The sequence below is a fragment of the Manduca sexta genome, chromosome 13 (genome assembly GCF_014839805.1).
Source record: "Manduca sexta isolate Smith_Timp_Sample1 chromosome 13, JHU_Msex_v1.0, whole genome shotgun sequence".
Taxonomy (NCBI): Eukaryota; Metazoa; Arthropoda; class Insecta; order Lepidoptera; family Sphingidae; genus Manduca; species Manduca sexta.
Genome location: NC_051127.1, coordinates 829,807 through 848,479, shown reverse-complemented (window position 1 = coordinate 848,479; position 18,673 = coordinate 829,807). Strand labels below are relative to the sequence as shown.

General features: G+C 35.6%; 2 protein-coding genes across 2 annotated transcripts in view; both read left to right on the top strand.

Moving 5' to 3' along the window:
- The window catches only part of LOC115453992 (hypoxia-inducible factor 1-alpha), a 90,374-nt gene extending 77,944 nt beyond the window's left edge, over nt 1–12,430 (top strand). Inside the window, 6 exon segments of the mRNA XM_037438053.1 lie at nt 3,565–3,830; nt 3,937–4,145; nt 4,231–4,414; nt 4,417–4,536; nt 4,612–4,772; nt 10,501–12,430. Coding sequence (XP_037293950.1) covers nt 3,565–3,830; nt 3,937–4,145; nt 4,231–4,414; nt 4,417–4,536; nt 4,612–4,772; nt 10,501–11,085 — 1,525 coding nt within the window. The 3' untranslated portion in view covers nt 11,086–12,430.
- Nucleotides 12,214–18,643, top strand: LOC115452991. The gene is made up of 2 exons (XM_030181615.2): nt 12,214–12,454; nt 12,748–18,643. Exons 1-2 carry the CDS (start codon nt 12,438–12,440, stop codon nt 15,548–15,550), a joined length of 2,820 nt encoding a protein of 939 aa, XP_030037475.1. The 5' UTR covers nt 12,214–12,437; the 3' UTR covers nt 15,551–18,643.
- Nucleotides 18,644–18,673: the final 30 nt, after the last annotated feature.

The following is an 18,673-nucleotide window of genomic DNA, read 5'->3' as shown; positions in this document are numbered from 1 at the left end:
TCTACGTGAATGATTTTGTGTTCCGTTCGTGGCATTATTATTCAATCTACCCTCGGTTCTGGTGACACGTCGGTTTAGATCGCCGGTTGTAGGAATTGAGTACGCGTTGGTTGACATTTATTGTCGATTATTTCCAATTTAAAAACATTGAGTGCCGTACAGCGGTTCGATTTAATGTTTTCCGTAATATTGCATCGAGCATCGCTGGCGAGTGCGTCGGTGCCTGATGCGATGTGTCAGTGTGTTGTTTGTGTGAGACCCGCTAAAATTAGCGGTCTCTCCCTCCCTCTACCACCGCCTCAGGCACCGGTTATATAACCGCGCCACCGGCGGCCTTGACTCCCGCGCCGCAACTTCTTACTACTCCATTGGCAAACACCGATGCTATCATTCCTCTATTAACCATTATACGAGAACTGCAGCCGTTCAATTCGAACCTATTAAATCACTAAATAGATCATACGACTTGTCAACAGGCTTCCAATTCCTCGCACGTTCGTTGTCTTATATGGTTTTTGTTGTGGTCAATTTAAATATTCATAAGTTGCCGTCGAAGAATGTGTGATCGGCTGGTGACTTGCATTTTCCGATAAACATTGTTAGCGGTTCGTATGTTTAGTTGAATAAACGTGTGCATGGTGCTATGGAAATTTTATAACTGTGATGACGCGTCTCAACAATACCTATAGCTTCCCACAGCGATTTAAATATTAGATATATACTACATTACGTGCTGTGTACAACTAGAGTTGTTTATTAAGTATATTTTATCACTCGCGAAATAAATAATGTTTATTTAATGCATATTAATTGTACTTACGCCTTATCTAATCTTATCAGAATCGGCCTTGAAAATATTCCTAAATATTGATAAAATTGTCGCGAGTCTTCGCCGTCTGGTCCACAATCACTATTATCTCATTTTCGTAATTCCGTAATGGAGCACGATAAGCGGATTAAAAAATTATTCATATACCGCTGAAATTGTAGGGCTTTCTTTTTTTACATTTAAAATGGTTTTAAAATTACATTAATTCCATATTTTTTTTATGTGCGTTACTTATTGATTAGATGTTACCGCACTTAAAGTATTTTGCTTTCGGAGAGCATTCTTGAGATACCCAGGAATCTTATTTTGTAATTTATAAACCATTATGTTCGACCCCTATCATGTCATAGGTTTATTATCCCTCGAATATTTACTTCGCGTCACTTCTCTATTTTAATAAATTTTGTTGCACTGATTATGTTTCATTACTCGATGTAGAACGATTGGTAACTTGTGCGTAGTTAGGGGAAGCGTGAAATCGGCTTAATCTTTGCCTACCCCTTCGAAAATTCTATCACGCGTTTATATTACTTATGTACGTACACCTTTAACTATTTTTCTATAGGTACTTACATATTTTTTTTACAGATAAATTATTTTTTGTCACGACTGTATTTTAATGAGATTCATATTTACGGGATTATAGATACGACGAGGTGACGTCACATAACCTCGACCGTGGCAGATGTAATTGTTGAATTGCCTACCCGTTCGGCGGTATCACGGCCAAGGACGCCGCCGAACAGCTGCTCTATTTCTTTAGTGTTTAGATCTTTTTGCTGTTACGCAAGACCGCCTACTTAGCGCTCAGTACAGGCTAGACAAAATCGATTTCAACCTCTCCGATATTTAAGTAATTTAAACCCTAAATCGATTTAACGTGCATTATTATGTTTCGATAGAGGTGGGATCAGCGTTTGTTTATGTACGAATCCCCGAAGAGACGTCATATCGGTATATGTGTGTTGACGCAAGACGATGAATCGGAATCTCTTGTTCTAAATCGATAGGAACCGCGTGCGCTGTGCGCGCGCATCCGCTTCTGGTGAATGGCCGGAGTGGAGAAAGTATGAGGGCTCGTCTGAGAGGGTGAAAACTGAGGATGGGCAAGGTCGTTAGCAAGGCCATGCTTACTACCATCGATACATCTCTCTCTAGCGTGCAGCCAGAGCGATTTGCTGTCCTTTACCAATAAATTCACTTTCGAAAATAGCACGTAAATGCAGCTCTACCAAATAAAACACACCCCCCTTCGCGTCTGGCACGCGGTGAGTCGCCACGCACACTTTCGTATGATGTCACGTAGGCACCGAATCACAAATTTCTGTTTCGTATAAACTTTTACATCAAGATAAATATTCTCCTGTGTCTATTATACGCAATTACGCTATAATTTTTACGTTTTCCGATCGACAATATTTTGTTTTATTCTATAATTTATATTTGAATGAATTTATTAAACAGATGTTCACATGCGGATTCTGGGACTTAGAATGCAAGCCTTCTTCCAAAAGCCATCTTTGAAATATTATATTAAAGAGTAAAATTGTTACACATGACAAGAATAATATATGATGTGTTGTATAAATATGTGAGTGCATTGCAAGTTTTACACAACTTGCGTGCTATATCTAGCGTACTAGGTGTTAATTATGCTGATAGCATACGCTGATTAGGACCTCCGTAGTGTATATCCACGATGATCTTAAAGGTTAATGAAAACTTAAATTATCAGCTTGTCAACAATTTTCCATTATCTCCTAAGCGTTTTCGTATCAGTTTCAGAGTTGATTTTGATATCAATTGACGCAAACGCCTTGCCTAGGAGCGTTTCTTAGGTTATCATATTGCAGTATTCATTAATTAAACCTTAATACATACAATATTGTACCGACTACCGGACTAGATTTATTTATAATCTTTTATCAGGCTTCTGTCTGTTTGGTTAAATTAGTCTCAGCTGCTGTACAGTGAGGACGCGTTGATCGATGTCTCAGAGCTGTCCTTAGTTTTTTAATATTGTGAATTGATTACGGAATCGTTCAAATCGTTGAGTGTAATATTTCGAACATATCAAATATTTGATTCCATTTATTATCGTCAGAAAGCTATTAATATTTTTATTTAAACGTTTGGCTGTTTGTTCTTCGTTTGTTATCTTTACTTTTGACTTATGGTGATAATACAGATAGCTATTTCAACAATTTCGTGTTTTGTTTACGTATGTAAGTATTTTATCGGCCTTTAAAAAAATATGTTTGTCATTATAACGTATTGTTTGTTTAGCTAATCACCTCGAGATGATAATTTTATTCACGTTTACGCTTGGATTGCGTTAGGTTGCAATAGCTAGATGCGGAATAAATTAGCTTTTATCGGTTCATCTAGTCAGCTAGCTCGTCTCTTCACATCAACCTTGAATATTGTTGACAGATTACTCTACTAACTTGCCGCTATTGTATGACTTACTCCGCGTTGACAATGTGCTATGTGTACTTATGCTATTGACACTTCCTACACAGTCGCGTGTATACAAAACCGATTAGCACTATAAACTATGATACTTTCTGTACTAATAACCATGCAGTTTCAATTATCATTTCTACACTCGGGCACTTGTATTACGCACGCACAGCTCATAAAAGGCGGTAGACCGTGACATTTAATAAGTAGTTCATAGCAATTAATTAGGTCTGCCCTGTGGGCATCGAAATTACCAAGTTTTTTGTTCACAGCGGTATCGAGTGCAAAGATGAGGTGTTCGCAGCACACCAAGTGCAGCACGCCGATCTGAAGCCCCCGGTGGCAGTGACTGCACCCGTACCCGCGCCCGCGCCGCTCTGTGCGCCTGTCGCGCCGCCTGCCAACGGCGCAATAGTCGCCGCCGTACCCTCCGACGACGAGCGACCTATACCCGTCACAGAGCTCATTTTCGCACCGCGAAAGAAAGAAATGAATAAAGGCTTTCTCATGTTCTCCCAAGACGAGGAGGGACTTACAAGTGAGTGGCTCTCGAACCACAGCTTAGGTATCCGATGTTGCTTTATTGTGTTTTTTATTGATTTCGTCGACGCAGCACTGTTTATGATGGTTTTGTTTTCTTTCAGTGCTTAAAGACGAGCCGGAAGATCTGACCCATTTGGCACCTACGGCTGGTGACGCTTGTATCCCTCTGGAGAACAGCCCGTTTGACATGTTCGATGATTTTATACTAAGCGACAATTACTGTAGCCTTTTGGGTGATGAATTGGCTAATGCGTCACCGGTAGACTCTCTAACTCCTGATTCGTTGTTATTATCTTCGCCCGAACCTCAGGTGATAATTCATTTTGTTCGATTGAAATATTTGTGTAAGGATTTTGTTGTCATTTATTATAATCGATGATTGATATTTTTTTCAGGAGAATGAATCGTCATGTGAACAATCATCGTTATTAACAGAACTGTCGTTGGACGCGTTTGACGGCACGAGGTCGGATAATGATATTGACGATGGAAACTCGCCGTTCATACCGACGAGCGACGAGCTGCCGGTGCTGGAGCCGGCGGTGATGTGGGGCGCGCTGCCCGACAGCGTCAGTCTGGCTCGCCCCAGCCCACGGAGACACACAATGCCTCCCCAGCACCGGCGCTACAGCGCTTGCTCACTGCGTCGACCACAGGCCCGCCGCCACAGGATCTCATTACCAATATATATTCAGATCAAGGTAACTTTTCAATGCAAACATGAATATATACGTTTTGAATTAGAATGTATGTTATATCAAATTGTTTTGTTTTAGGTCTCATACCGAGCAGAAGCGTTGCGTCTTGGGATACGGGTGTGAAAAGAGTATTGAAGCAAGAGCAGGAGCCGTGCGCGAAGCGTGCTAAGCGCAGCCCGTCCCCGGCGCCGGCTAGAGCGAGTAGCAAGCCCTCGTCGAGCGTCCTCATGAATCTGCTGGTGAGCGGGTGCGACGTGGACGCCGGCTATATCTGCATGGTGCAGTGCAGGCCGCGCCACAAAGCGAAGGCCTGAGGCGCGCCGTGCGACCACACTCAGACTCATAAACTGTGATAATGCGCGTCCAGTGTTCAAACGATAATTGCCTCTAGCTAGTTCCGAGCTACGCAGCACTTTACTCTGGTCGGAATTTGTACGAATTAAATTTAAACACAGTGCCGTCGATACATGTGATATTAACCGTATACATACCAGTGTCTGACTGAAGTCGCATCTTATTACTCTAATCAGCAAGTCCCACGAGACAATAAATGATACGAGCCAGATTAAAGTCTGTAAAGGCAATTCGACCGTCAGGCGTGTAGTCGTAGGGGCTCGGCGCGAGGACCGGTTAGCGTAGTTAATCTTCCACAGACTTGCAATCTCGTGCTTCGCCCGAGGGCGTTAACCAGAATTAGTTTTAGGTGATGTGCGGGTAAACCCGTGTTTTTATTGTAACTGTGTAAATTTGTAAGCAGTCGAGCGTTGAGTTTAGTGCTTAAGTTAAACGTGCGCATATCGTGGTGGTTATGATGAACAATGAATCGTTCCTAGGTTAATGTAGTTACCGAACGTCCCCAAGGCCGGGACGCGCCGCGCGCTCCGTCTTATGTTCGTAGCTCGAACCGAGTCAATATTAGTAGTTTTATTTTACCTTGTTCTCAGAGGTTATCGCTATTTATTAGTTACTGTAATTCTACGCTTAGTTAATGTTAAGTAGGTCTAATGTTATCTTTTACATTGAAATAGTGCTAGTTGATTTTTAGTCGTTTTACACGGAGTGTAGCCGAGGCGTATGTCGAACAGCACGATGGTTGGCCCGCGTGTTTGCCGTTCCCACTGCCAAATGACACAGAGTACAACTTACAGCGAAGTTGTGCTGTATACGGTTTTATGTTCGTTACGTATACACATTATATTTTGAGATCTTTACACAAAACTTTAGGGAGTTGTCACAAGTTGAGAATATTAACTTAAGCAGCTGCGTTGTATTGTAAAGTAGTGTGAACGTCATAGTGTGCTTGACTCGTCATCGCATATGAGTATTCTAAATTAAAGACGTCGAGCGTATATAAATATTTTAACTTATCATCGTTGTTTTAATAACTTATAGCGTTTAAGTGATGACGATGTGAACTAGAGAAATGTTATATAATTATTTATTTTTCTGGAGAGAAATAAATATTGTGAAGTTGACAAAGAGACATTTAATAAAATGAAAAAAATAGTGTTGGTAAAAAGGTGCACTTTGCTGATTTTTATTGACCTTTCCTTATTCCCAAATCCTATGAGTATCGGCTTTGACATTTTACAAGCGAAAACACATTATAATTTTATTTTCTGCATTTATATATGAAATCTAATTTGTGCTGAAAATGCTTCGACAAAAATTCTGCAATATGAATTTTCAGGGTGAATATCGGAGTAATCTCATTAGAGCTAGTTTTTAATATCCGATGTCTGTAATGAAATTTTATATAACTTATTTATGATCTTCATCGTTCTCATGTGCAATATTTATCTAGAATGTAAACCAAGAATTACATTAAAATCTAAGACCCATTAAATTCAAACAGGAAAATATAGTCACTATGAATACAATAAAATAGAATACAATAAAAAGTCTGACCTTATTAAGAAGTAATAAAACGTAATGAAACCCAAATTAATTTAAAAGGTCACAAGTTTTGATTGTTTTTGCGTATAGTTGATTTAATTTCGAGGTAAAAAACAACAGATAACACATTACGCAATCGGTGAAGTTATTTTCATCACGATGTTATCAGAACGTAAAGTTTCTGTACTACTGCCGGAATAATTAATGGATCGATTTTCTTGCCTCGCGAATTTTATGTAATAATATTTCGATAAATTCTGTTCTTTGTTCATATATAGAATCACTTGTCTTGAAACAGATTGATAGAGAAATAGTACTTATTCTCAGACGTATAAATAACCTTATTATTCACACAATTCATTCAAAATTTCTTATAAAATATGATCAGTTAGTTCGAAGTATCTGAATAGTGAATAGAGGCGAAATTGTTGCAAGACTAAGGTCAATAAGCAGACGAGAAATCCTTTTTAAGCCGTCCCTCGAAGCGTCATGGCCTTCCTCAGATATCGCTGGCATAAAAAGGCCACTGACATGGAATTTGTCCCGACCATCTTATTTCCTTTCTGTTTCGCTTTTATTGCGTCTACGGTATTGTGAGGAATAACTGCGTACGTTATGCGACGGGCTCAACTGACTTTAACTGTCCTAAAGTCTTGTATTTAAATAACAATACATGGTTGTTTAGGGCTGCCATGACACGAAAATAAAGAGACATAATTTGGAGTAAAAATGTGTCAAATATTTCTCTCAGAAATTAGGCCGCGTCTACAGATATGGTTATGTTCTTAAAAAAGTCCTAGAGAGAAAATAGAACACGTAAACCCAAGATGGCTTAGGCGTTCTACTTTTGCAGTGAGATGTTTCGCAGCCCTAGTTTAGTCCTAACTTAACTCCGTTATAAACGATCCCAGCCAGCCTTGAGACGGATTCTTAGATCAAATATATTTGTCGAGGTGTGGTATTTGCACGCACTTTTAACATCGGCATAAACACTGCTGAGTAGGGCGCGATGAAACTTAAGTTAAGATTAATTTTATGATGAGAAATCTTGTTTTTTATTACCTTCATTTTTTAATCATATTCTGAAAGTTGCGTTTTTTATGGTTGAATGCCTGGTATCTGAATAATAAGTCATCCGAGCATTAAAATTTCATAATGTGAAGCCCCTAAAAACTCTTAAGTTCCTTCCATGTAAACGTATTTAAGAATTATTAATTTAATTATTTTTATTTAGGGCCGCTTTTCCATCATTAGGTAATTTTATTTTAAATAAAATACAATACAACGAATTAAAATTATAGTTGTGTGTATGATTTGGTTAATATGTCTCTTTCATAATCAGTCACGTCATAATTTATTTTATTTGACGATTGAAAAAGCAGCCATTATTCATAAATCGAGCAAAGTGAATAAAATATTTGGTCTTAAAATTTATCGTAGAATCGTAGTGATATATTCTAAAGACGTGGGCAGATCTTTAAAAAAATCTACCATATTAGAAATTATTTTTCTGTGCTCCTTTTCTATATGAGCTTTAATTATACCAAATATACTTCTCTGTGCGCGCAATGTGTTTTAACAGGGGTACGTTTTTTCCTTTAATTAATAATTAATTTTGGCACATAGTTAGACCATAATATAATAGAAAATGAGGAATAAACATTATTTACTTCCTAATTTTTACTTTATTCCAAAAAGTACACAGTGCCTCTTGTATTCCCAAACGAAGTCACGAGCGATTTTTTAATCTAGTTAACTAGTTTTGTATAACAAAAATATTACAACTTTTATGCAAAGACATTCGTTTTGTTTTGGCTTTTGTGTATTTTTTCTTGAGATGATAAAACATGTTCAGTGTTTGTAAGTAATTTGCTAGGTTGTCTGTTTTCTCCGTAGGGATCTCGGCAAAGAAACGTTGTTTCCATGTTACGTATTAGATTGGAAAATATATATATGTTTATAATATAATATATATGTTTCTGTAGCTTATTTAAAAAAAATAAGTTTATTATATTGCTTTGAATGACGAGACGATCTCGCCGTTCGCCTGATGGTCAGCGATACGACCGCCCAAAAACAGTATAAACACCATCCAACACCTTGTATTACAAAGTATTGTTTGGTATTCCACTGCGCTCGCCATCCTGTGACATGAGATCTAAATACTTGTTATATTTAATGTTGTTATTCTTGTTATCTCTAAATTGTACATAAAGCAGTATCTTAAGTTTTAAAATTTTCTACGAAATCTTTATCCTTAACAGAATGCTTATCCTCGTGTGAAACGATGTTTCGTGTTTACATTGATAATACAAATATAAAACTAGAAAAAACTATAAGCCAGTGAACCAGAAACTGCAAACAAATCTAGACAAAAAGGTGTCAATAAAATTAGCACATGTAGTGTTTATTTTCCATTACCGCGAATAAATATAATGTGAACTTTTTCCTCATACTGAGTAATCATGCGGTATAGCAGTGCACATAGGCATTTACTGTAGGATATTAATTTTATAAGTGCTAATTTCGGAACTCGGTCACTTTAATAATCAAAAAAATTAAACACAAGACTCATTTAACACGCACATATTTTAACAACAAAATAAAGGTATAACATGAAAGTGCATGTTCATATCTTACATTCCCAGGCATGCATTACCTCGTAAAGAGATGAACGTAAAAAAGCTTTTTAAATATAAAACGCGAAATGATCTTATATTATACTCTTTGTTGATATGTGTGAAGTGATAAATTTACGTTCCCTCAAATAACTTATTGCTATTCAATTTACATACTGCGATTGTGTATAGCCTGCTTCTACCGTCGTTTAACTTTTGAGACAGATCACATAGTATTACAATTTACATTCTAGTCCCCATTATTATTATTTCATCTATAAATATAAAGTTGTACGGTGTCACTGTGCGAAATTATACCTCCATGATAGCTGTCTCATAGAGGTACAAAAAGAACGTATTTTGGAAGGACATGGAGATTAGCGTTACATACATTCTTGTTTTAAGCAATAGACAACACATTATTACATTAAGTATTTGATTTATCTTGTAATGAAGAAGTTACATTTACCCCGAAAATTTCCATTTTTATTGTTCCCATATTTTTACATTTGTCATATCATTTATCAAAGGATATTGAAAAGTTTGAACGACTTTTAGAATCATGTTTGAAAAATAACAATCACCATTACTATGCAATATGCATGCAGGCAAGGAGCTGTCGCAAAGCAGTAGGTTAATTTGAAATTTTTATCGATCACTCACAAGGCCGCAGCAGGCGAGCCGCATTGCACCAACCTGGCATCTGGTGGTGCACAACCCCCATTTCAATATAATTAGTTTTGATGCGCTATAAACCAAAGTAAAAAAAAAAATCCACTAAACATAATTTTATAAGAGGAAAATTTTGTTATTCACTAAAGTATTTTTTATCACTGGAATGAAAAGTTAAGTGACAGTCTGAAAAGCTTACGTTTTATCTCTTGAGACCCCAGTTTACAATAGCCAGAACGTTACAACCTTAAAGACGCCTATTTCACAGCATGAATAATTAACTACTTGAAAAGTATCAATGTTTAATTACGACCAGTTTGAAAGGTTTGTGGAGGAAAATCAGTATTACGCAACCCATCGATCATACAATTCACAAATAAAGCGACCGTGGACATACTTATTGAATCACATAGCGCCTTAATGAATACTAAACACGACTGCAACCACAGACGTTAAATACGTAAGTGTGTCAATGAATACACGAATGTTGAGAGACACTTGTACCGTTAAATATTCTTCAATCAATCTTATTACTCTATACAACGTTCATAACGCTTTATTATAGTCTGACGCAGATATTGCGTAGAAATAGAGACGATAACTCCTTTGAAATTTATGTTTTCAGTGGTAAGGTCAAAGCTTATACTCTATATTTTACTCATCCGACGTGCGCCTTTTTGCTAGCGGCAAAAACCTTAGATACAACGCTGGACGATCGCATAATTTATGTCTAACAAGTCTGGGTGCTTCATTCGCTAATTTTCTTTGTCTGTGCTTACAGGATACGCCACAACCGTCACCCCAGAGTCAACATAATATGCACACCAATTACCAGATGATACAAAATGCACAGGCATTAGGAGGCCAAGCCATGAACAGAAACAGCATCCAGATACCTGTAATAAACATCGTTCCGACCATAAACAATCAAATATCGCGTACCAACACACCTATCAATCAAGTTATACGCACAAGCATGGCCAGCCCGATGTCTCCTTTAAGCCTGAGTATCGGCAGTCCGATGTATTCGCTCCCGCCCAGCCCGAGCAGTTACAACAGTCCCGCCATGAGTCCTGCTCAGAGAGACCGCATGATGAGTCCGTATTCCTCTTCGCCATCGCTGTCCCCGATGGGTAAGTACCAAGTGTACAGTCCAGGGAGGTTGATGTCGCCGGCGGGCGTGATCCAGGGCTGCGATCCGTACCTCACGACCAAGATGCAACCCAGCCCGGGGTTCCCGATGCAAACAGAAATGCTCCTGGATTCGAACGTGCCGCTGACCACGTCCGACTTCTGGCCGGACACGGACATGCTCCAAGGAACAAGCGACTTACTAACGGCTTTCGATGACGTCAAACTAGGCTAGTTTTTTAAGTTGAGAGCGCGGTTGAGGAGTGATTTCCCGATTTGGATGAGTTGTGCGATGATTGAATACTGCCTACGTAAAAAGCATTTCTGTATTACGACGGCGACCAAATATATCGATACCGGAAATTTCAATTGGCGTAAGGGACATTTTGGCGAAAATGAGTTATATATATTGCCGGATTCGGCTTTTCGAGCTCTATCGATTGGTATATATGAAATTGTTCTATCTTTAAAAAAAAATCCCTTACGCCCTGACAAATTTGGTATTTTGAAGCTAAATATTTGAAAAAGTTGGTCTTATGTGACGCGTACATACTTCAAGCTGACTTAAGGTACATTTTTCCAAATAAGCCAGGTAACTTCGAACCGCTGTATTAGAGAGTGCCTTTACGTCGTTAAAATTTTTTCAAATATCAAAAATAAGTTGGTTGTATTTGTTACCTTACTTGTTATTGTCCGTTACGACCCTGATAACAATTGTATATGTCGTAATTAAATAAGGGCTTAAAGGTCTAATATTTTATTAATGTTCGTTACGACCTCAAATGCTATTTTTTAACAAAAATCGTGTCGAAACCAGTGTTGAGCGGCCGCACATTGTCGCGGGTAGCGGGGGTGTAAGTACCTTGCAGGCGCGGGGGCAAAGGAACATCGCGCGACTAGTTCATTCGGATTTCATCATTCAACGCATGAACTTCGTGTTAAAAGTCAGTTGAGATTAGAATTTGTGTTTATAAAATGACGAGTCCACGGAAGCGACTATTTAGTGATCCTTTGACGTCAAGGAAACGGAAAATTGATTCTATTTTACGACATAAAACCAGAATGTTACGGTAAGTGTTATCAAAGTTTCTTATTTATTAAATTAAAACATTACTTATGTATTCACCTACGTGTATAGATTTGACGACACATATTAAAAGTTTTATAGTTCTTTTACATATGAATTTTAATGTTATTTGTTTAATAATAATAATAATTACGTTTTGTAAAGTAAGTAGGCACTTAGGCAGGTATATTAAATGTAACTGATCGGCGAGCGCTCAGTCGGTTACCGCCAAAACCTATTACGAAATAGGTCGTAAGGGACATTTTCTTAAAAATATTAACGCTGCTTTCTTAGTAAATGTTCCTTACGACTCAAATATTATATATATGTTTTTAGTCTACACCCTTTACCCCCTGTAACTGCATTTAAAATGCATACTTACTAATAAATTCGCAGTAATAGTTGTGCATTTTTTTATTTATGTGCTTATTATTTTTGTATTCAGTGACAATTTTGAGCTACCTGATGCGAGTCCAAGCGATTTAGATGGCAAAGAAAATGAAAAGAACGAAAATATATTCATGCAAAATAATGCTTCGTAAGTTATACATTATAATAAAAGCTAGTTTCGTAATTTCTTAATTGCAAACAAGTAAGCGGATCATATAATGAGCAAGCAATCACCACAACGTCTATAGTTGTCTATCTGTCTAAAATAAAGTAAAAATAACGTAAGGAGACTATCGAATGTCCATGAAAATCCTATGGATAAAATGTTTATTAGTGGAAAACGATTTATTTTTCGAGAATAATTCAAAGTACAATTTAACATAATGCAAATTATTTCGAGAAACATTGAGATTGTAAAATAATATTTTTTTGCTTTTTAAGGTACACGACACTAGTTGGCGCCTCCTCACTGCCATCTTCTGGTAATAATAGTAGTGATGTAATAGAAGACAGTGATCTTGAAGTTACCGAAGCTTCAAAAGCTATTTATTCACATAAAATACTTGCTGTTGCCATCGATGAACCTTCGACTTCTGGTCAACTTGATAACTACATGCTTCCAACTGATCCTTATGTTGCTCAAACTGCTGTAACTACTGTCTCGAATAATATACATACTGTTACCATAGATGAACCTTCAACATCTAGGCAGCTTGAAAACTCCATGCTTGCAAATGAACCTTATATTGCCGAAAATCCTGAAACTACTGTTTCGAGTAATATACTTACTGTTGATATTGATATAACTTCAACCACTGATCAGCTTGATAACTCCATGCTTGCAACAGACTCTTATATTGCCAAACCTGCAGAAACCACTGTATTGCGGGAGATAGGTGTTGGTGACGTTGAACCTTTAACATTTCATCAACTTGAAGACTGTGCTTTGTCTGTGATTTCATCAGGACCTTATATTAACAAAGTTACTCACACTAATTTACCTACTAACACCATTTTGTCTACGCCTACCATTAGTAGCTATGATTCAGGAATCAAAGCTTGTGATTCTTTGGAAAATACAGTTCAAACACTCGGCAATATCAAGGGATCGTTTATACATGAAAGCAGCTTCCACCTTGATCCGGGTCACTCTTCAAGGTGTGTATCAACACCTAATGTAAATAGCTCACTTCATGCCCAATTTAGTACAACTATCAAAACAAGGTGTAAAAAAAGTACATTAAAATCTTACGCTGATTTTCTTTCTGATAACGAAGAATTTTCTTCAGGCAGTTCTAATTTATGGAGTCCAAATGAATCAGATACTTCAAAAAATAGCGGTTCTGCAAAGAAATGCAAAAAAACGAAAAAAAGAAAACGAAATGATCTAGAATTCGGCCAATCACTAAATATGCGCTTAAAAAAGCCAAACAAAGGTAAATTACAAAAAAAACGCAAGGATGCTGGACTAAGTTATGAAACTAAATTGGGTCAAGTAAAAGAAAAAAAGACTATTAAAGAAAATCCGTGTTTACCAGATAAATGCTTCAGAAAATGCTATGAAATATCAGAGGATAGAAGAAAAGGCTTATTTGACCATTTTTGGAACCTCGATGTACAACGCCGGCGAGATTGGATTGTAAGATGTGTACAACCAAGCATTATTAAGAGAAAAAAGACTAAATTAGTAGAAAGTAGAAGGAGTCTAACATACGAATATTATATAAATGAAGGTGAAGGATCTAGACAGGTCTGCCAGCAATTTTTGCTACATACCTTAGATATAACACAAAAAATTATTTTATATACAATAAAGCATTCAATAGAAGGTATGGCGAGCCAAGAAAAGAGAACCTGTAACGCACCAAAATATAGTGAAGAAGCAAAAGACTATGTTCACTCTTTTATAAAAACGCTACCTGCAGTTCCATCTCACTACTGCCGAAAGAAAAGTTCAAGCCTTTATTTGCCACAAGAATATAGAAATGTTACAAATTTGTATAGGATCTATCTAAAAAACTGTCAAGAAAATTCAAAAATACATGTGAGTGAAAAGGTTTTTGTTGCTATTTTTAAAAATGATTATAATATACGTTTTCATACGCCAAAAAAAGACAAGTGCGTACTCTGCACAAAAACAGAAAACAAAGATATATTAACAGAGGATGAAATAAATGAAATTGAAATTCATTTGAAGGAAAAAAAAGCTAGCTACCAAAGATTTAATACTCACCAGAATTTGATCTCAAAAGATACACTCACTATAAGTTTTGATTTACAGAAAGTGCTGAATACTCCATATGGAGAAAGTATGCTACTATACTACTCCAGAAAATATGCCTTTTATAACTGTACATTCTATGAGAGCCAAACTAAAATTGGACATTGTTACTTGTGGGGAGAGAGTGATGGTAAACGTGGAGGTAACGAGATTGCAACTTGTGTTTATAAATTTCTTCTTGAAATTGATAAACGTGTCATCAAAAATGTTTTATTGTATTGTGACTCATGCCCAGGGCAGAATAAAAATAAAATATTGCTCACCGCGATCCATCATTTTTTGAAGATTTCTATAAATATTCAAGTAGTACAGATAAATTATTTACTTCCTGGACATACATACATGCCAGTAGATTCTATGCATGCCGTTATTGAAAGGGAGACCAAGCGAATTATCGTTTGGGCTCCGAGCCAATGGCCAGCATACATAGAATCGGCAAGAAAACGACCTAAACCATACCAAATAAATGTTTTGGAACATTCCGATTTCATTAATTGGGATAACTTGGTGTCTGAAACATTTACTGATATCACTCAAAAACAGCTACATTTAAAAAAGATACGAATAGTGACATTGAAGAAACATAAAGACAAAATTGTAGAGGTGAAATATTCCATGAAAGAAGATGAAAATCCGCAAATAATAGCATTAAGTGAACGAAGAAGAAAAAATTTTAGTGCTGGAAAAGGAAAAGGTAATAGATCAAAGACAGGGAAAGGAAAAAAGGAAGAAACAATTTCTGAAGTTGTAGAAAACCAAGATCCAAATAACATTGTTTTGCCAATATTGTATGAAAATCGTCTTCCTATATCAGTAGCTAAGTTTAATGATTTGAAAAAATTATGCAATAATGGAATTATACCGAAACGTTTTCATAAAGAATATCTAGAGCTACCGTCTTTGGCATTGGTTAGAGATGCTCTTCCCGAGACTGATGCGGAGGAGGCTAAGGATGATGAATAAGTATTTGCATTCTTTAGAGAAGTTGATTCTATTATTACAAAATATGGGTCATGTGTATTTAAGACTCCAGTAATTTAGAATTATTATTGTTTGTGTATTATGTCATGAATGTTTTTATAGAAGAGATATCTACATTTTTTGTTATTTTGATACTGAAAATTATTTAACATACTACAAACTCATGGATGATTGTATTAAATACTGAATTAAGTAATTATTCTTTCTTTTTCATACGTAAAGGAACATTATTTTTCTTTTAAAGAATTTGATTTCTTCTTCGAATGTTATTTTTTTGTTTGATTTACTCTAATAAAAAGACAATAAAATTGTAGTAAGGGTTTTATTTCACAAAATTCCATAAGTTTTGACCTTCTATTACCCTTCATATTTAAGTGATGTGACATTTATAACCTAAAACGCTAGTTTAATTTGAGTAAAAATGTCCTTTACAACCTATGCAACCTTAATAAGCTAAGGGTGTATAGGCGTTTTATTCATTTTTGGTGGGACGTAAGGGACACCTATCTTTGAAAGTAGTAGACCTACGTTAATTTGGATAAAACTATTAGAAAAAGCACAAAAAAATAGATCAGTGGTCCTTAGACACCTTTAAAATCAGATTACAAATAAAAAAGTTATAACGAATTTCAGACAAAAAAATATGTTTTTTGGCTCTCCTGAAAAGTGATGGTTTGTCCCTTACGACAATTGAAATTTCCGGTATCGATATAATTTATCAATATTCAGTTTTTCACACAAACATTCCCGTAAAGATGTTTTTTACTTTCAGTAGAACAGTCTTTTAGAAATCACTCGAATGAATGCAGGGTCGGAATGGTTAGGGACATAATAAAAGGATTCCACGCGAATTTCTCATTTCAACCAAAGTTGTTTTTTTTTACTGCGAGCACAAAATGAACATTCTTCCTTTTGTCTATACATACTGGTTATGTTAAAATCGTGTCAAATATAATCGTAATTACTGCTATATCTAATTGAACAATTTGCTTGGAATCCTGGTGATGTAACGATGTGACTTAGATTAAAATATACTACATAATATAGTGAAGTGAGTATGTATACCTACCGTGTTATTTGTATGTAGGTATGTGTTTACCTACGTGTACATAATATGTTAGTGCGGTTGTAAATTAGATTTTTATAGAATTTATGAACAAAACATAATTGAGACAGATGTAAAGATCTCCTGTAGTTCACACGTAGTTCTTAATTATTGTAAGTTTGTTGAAATAAAACTTTAACTATATTACCTTTTGTAATAGCAAGGAAAATTTGTTTCAGACATCAATCTACATATATACTATTGTAGAACCAAGTCATCTTTGGAAAATTGCAACGTTTTAGAAAAAATAAAGGTATCCTTTTGTCTAAGTTATTACACAACAACAATAAAAGTAATCTTCACAAAATAGATTACAAATGTATGGATAGAAAATAGATACAAAATAAAATCGATAGGGCGTCCTACTGAAAACTGAAGAGTACAATTTCGCAAATGCGCCATCGCTCTACGATGGTGAATTAAAAAACAATTTCGCAATCCTACATCATTACGATTGTCGACGACCATGACTCAGTCGTAGGTAGATACTTCCTCTACACCCTCTGTCGACATTCCAATGCAAACTGCAAGAATTTTCGCAATTACAACAGTTTTCTATTGGAAACCTTTTAAAATAATACATTTTGGTGCTTAAACAGGGCCCCTGCATCTGTCTCAATTATGACAATATTTTTATATTAAAATTATATAAAGAAGAAAATTGGCATATGGTATATCTATGATAATTCAGCGTCACGTATTATTCGGCATGGTATTTTATTTTCATTTATGAACATTTTCTCAATAATAATTAGAGTACGAGGGGGTTGTTTAGTGTAATGATCAAAATTATATACTCAGTTAGTGAATAAGAAAATGATTTTCTTTATCAAAGATTTAACATTATTGCCGTTACGATGAAAACCAAATAACTAAGTATAATTTTGTTTGTGGAGCTCATTTTGACATGATAAAATCCATCACAATGTTTCTATAATTGACTTCATGTGGTATTGTTGGAAATCAAAATAAAATATTAAGACAATATTTTGACATTAAGACTATTTTGCGGGTGGTCCGCCCTGTGACCACGAAGGCTGCAGTCTTCGAAACGTCGGGAGAAAATTATAATATAGAAACTGCATTAAAATCTGCAAAATAGTTTTATTTCAATTAACATTCGCGTATACATAGAAATCGTTACAATATTTTGATTTTCAATAATATAATTTCATTTAAACACTGCCTTTTGTCACAATTACTAAAATTGGGCATATCGACATCTATAAAGAATATATTATTGTTTTTCTGCAAGAAATTATGTAAGGTGCATATAGACCCAGCGTTTTTGGTACCTCCTACTAAATACACTCGAATAATTACTACTTATATAATTTCCTTATTCCTGCTTTTACTAACTATTTATTTCTGTTTAAATTATAATATCCTCTATTACAAACACCCGTACACTTTAAGTACAATCAGCAAAATATAATTTCATGTGACATCAACGAATGCAATTACTTTTCTTTAACTTAAATCTCGTTAGAATTAAACATGTAGTTAAGTTATATATTAAGTTCTCGAAGTTAATCGCCCGAGATGAATGTTTGCAATGTTTTTATCACACATAGAAGTGAAAAATATTTTATCGTGTAAGAGAATTGTTAAACTTGTTTAATTTCATATTAGTTGTAGTTCTAGTATGTGCCTAGTTTTAATTTTTAATTAAGTATATGCTTTTTGTTTTAAGTATAAACTGAATGGAGAGAACATACTGCCAATTTTCACCGATTAACACGTGTATACTTTGTTTTGTCTGATTTAATAATTTTGTTTTCGAGTCCACTCTGTGCCATAGGAATAAGATGTATTTCGTAAATGGAATATTGTCTTTTATATTATTCGGAATTTATAAAATGAAAATTATACATTTATAAAAATATATGACGAATTGAAATCATTTTTTTGTAAATATACATAAAATCAGATTGTTTTATATATTTAGAGATTAAATTACTGTCAATGAATTGTGCTTTTATTTTACCCCTTTTTAGTAC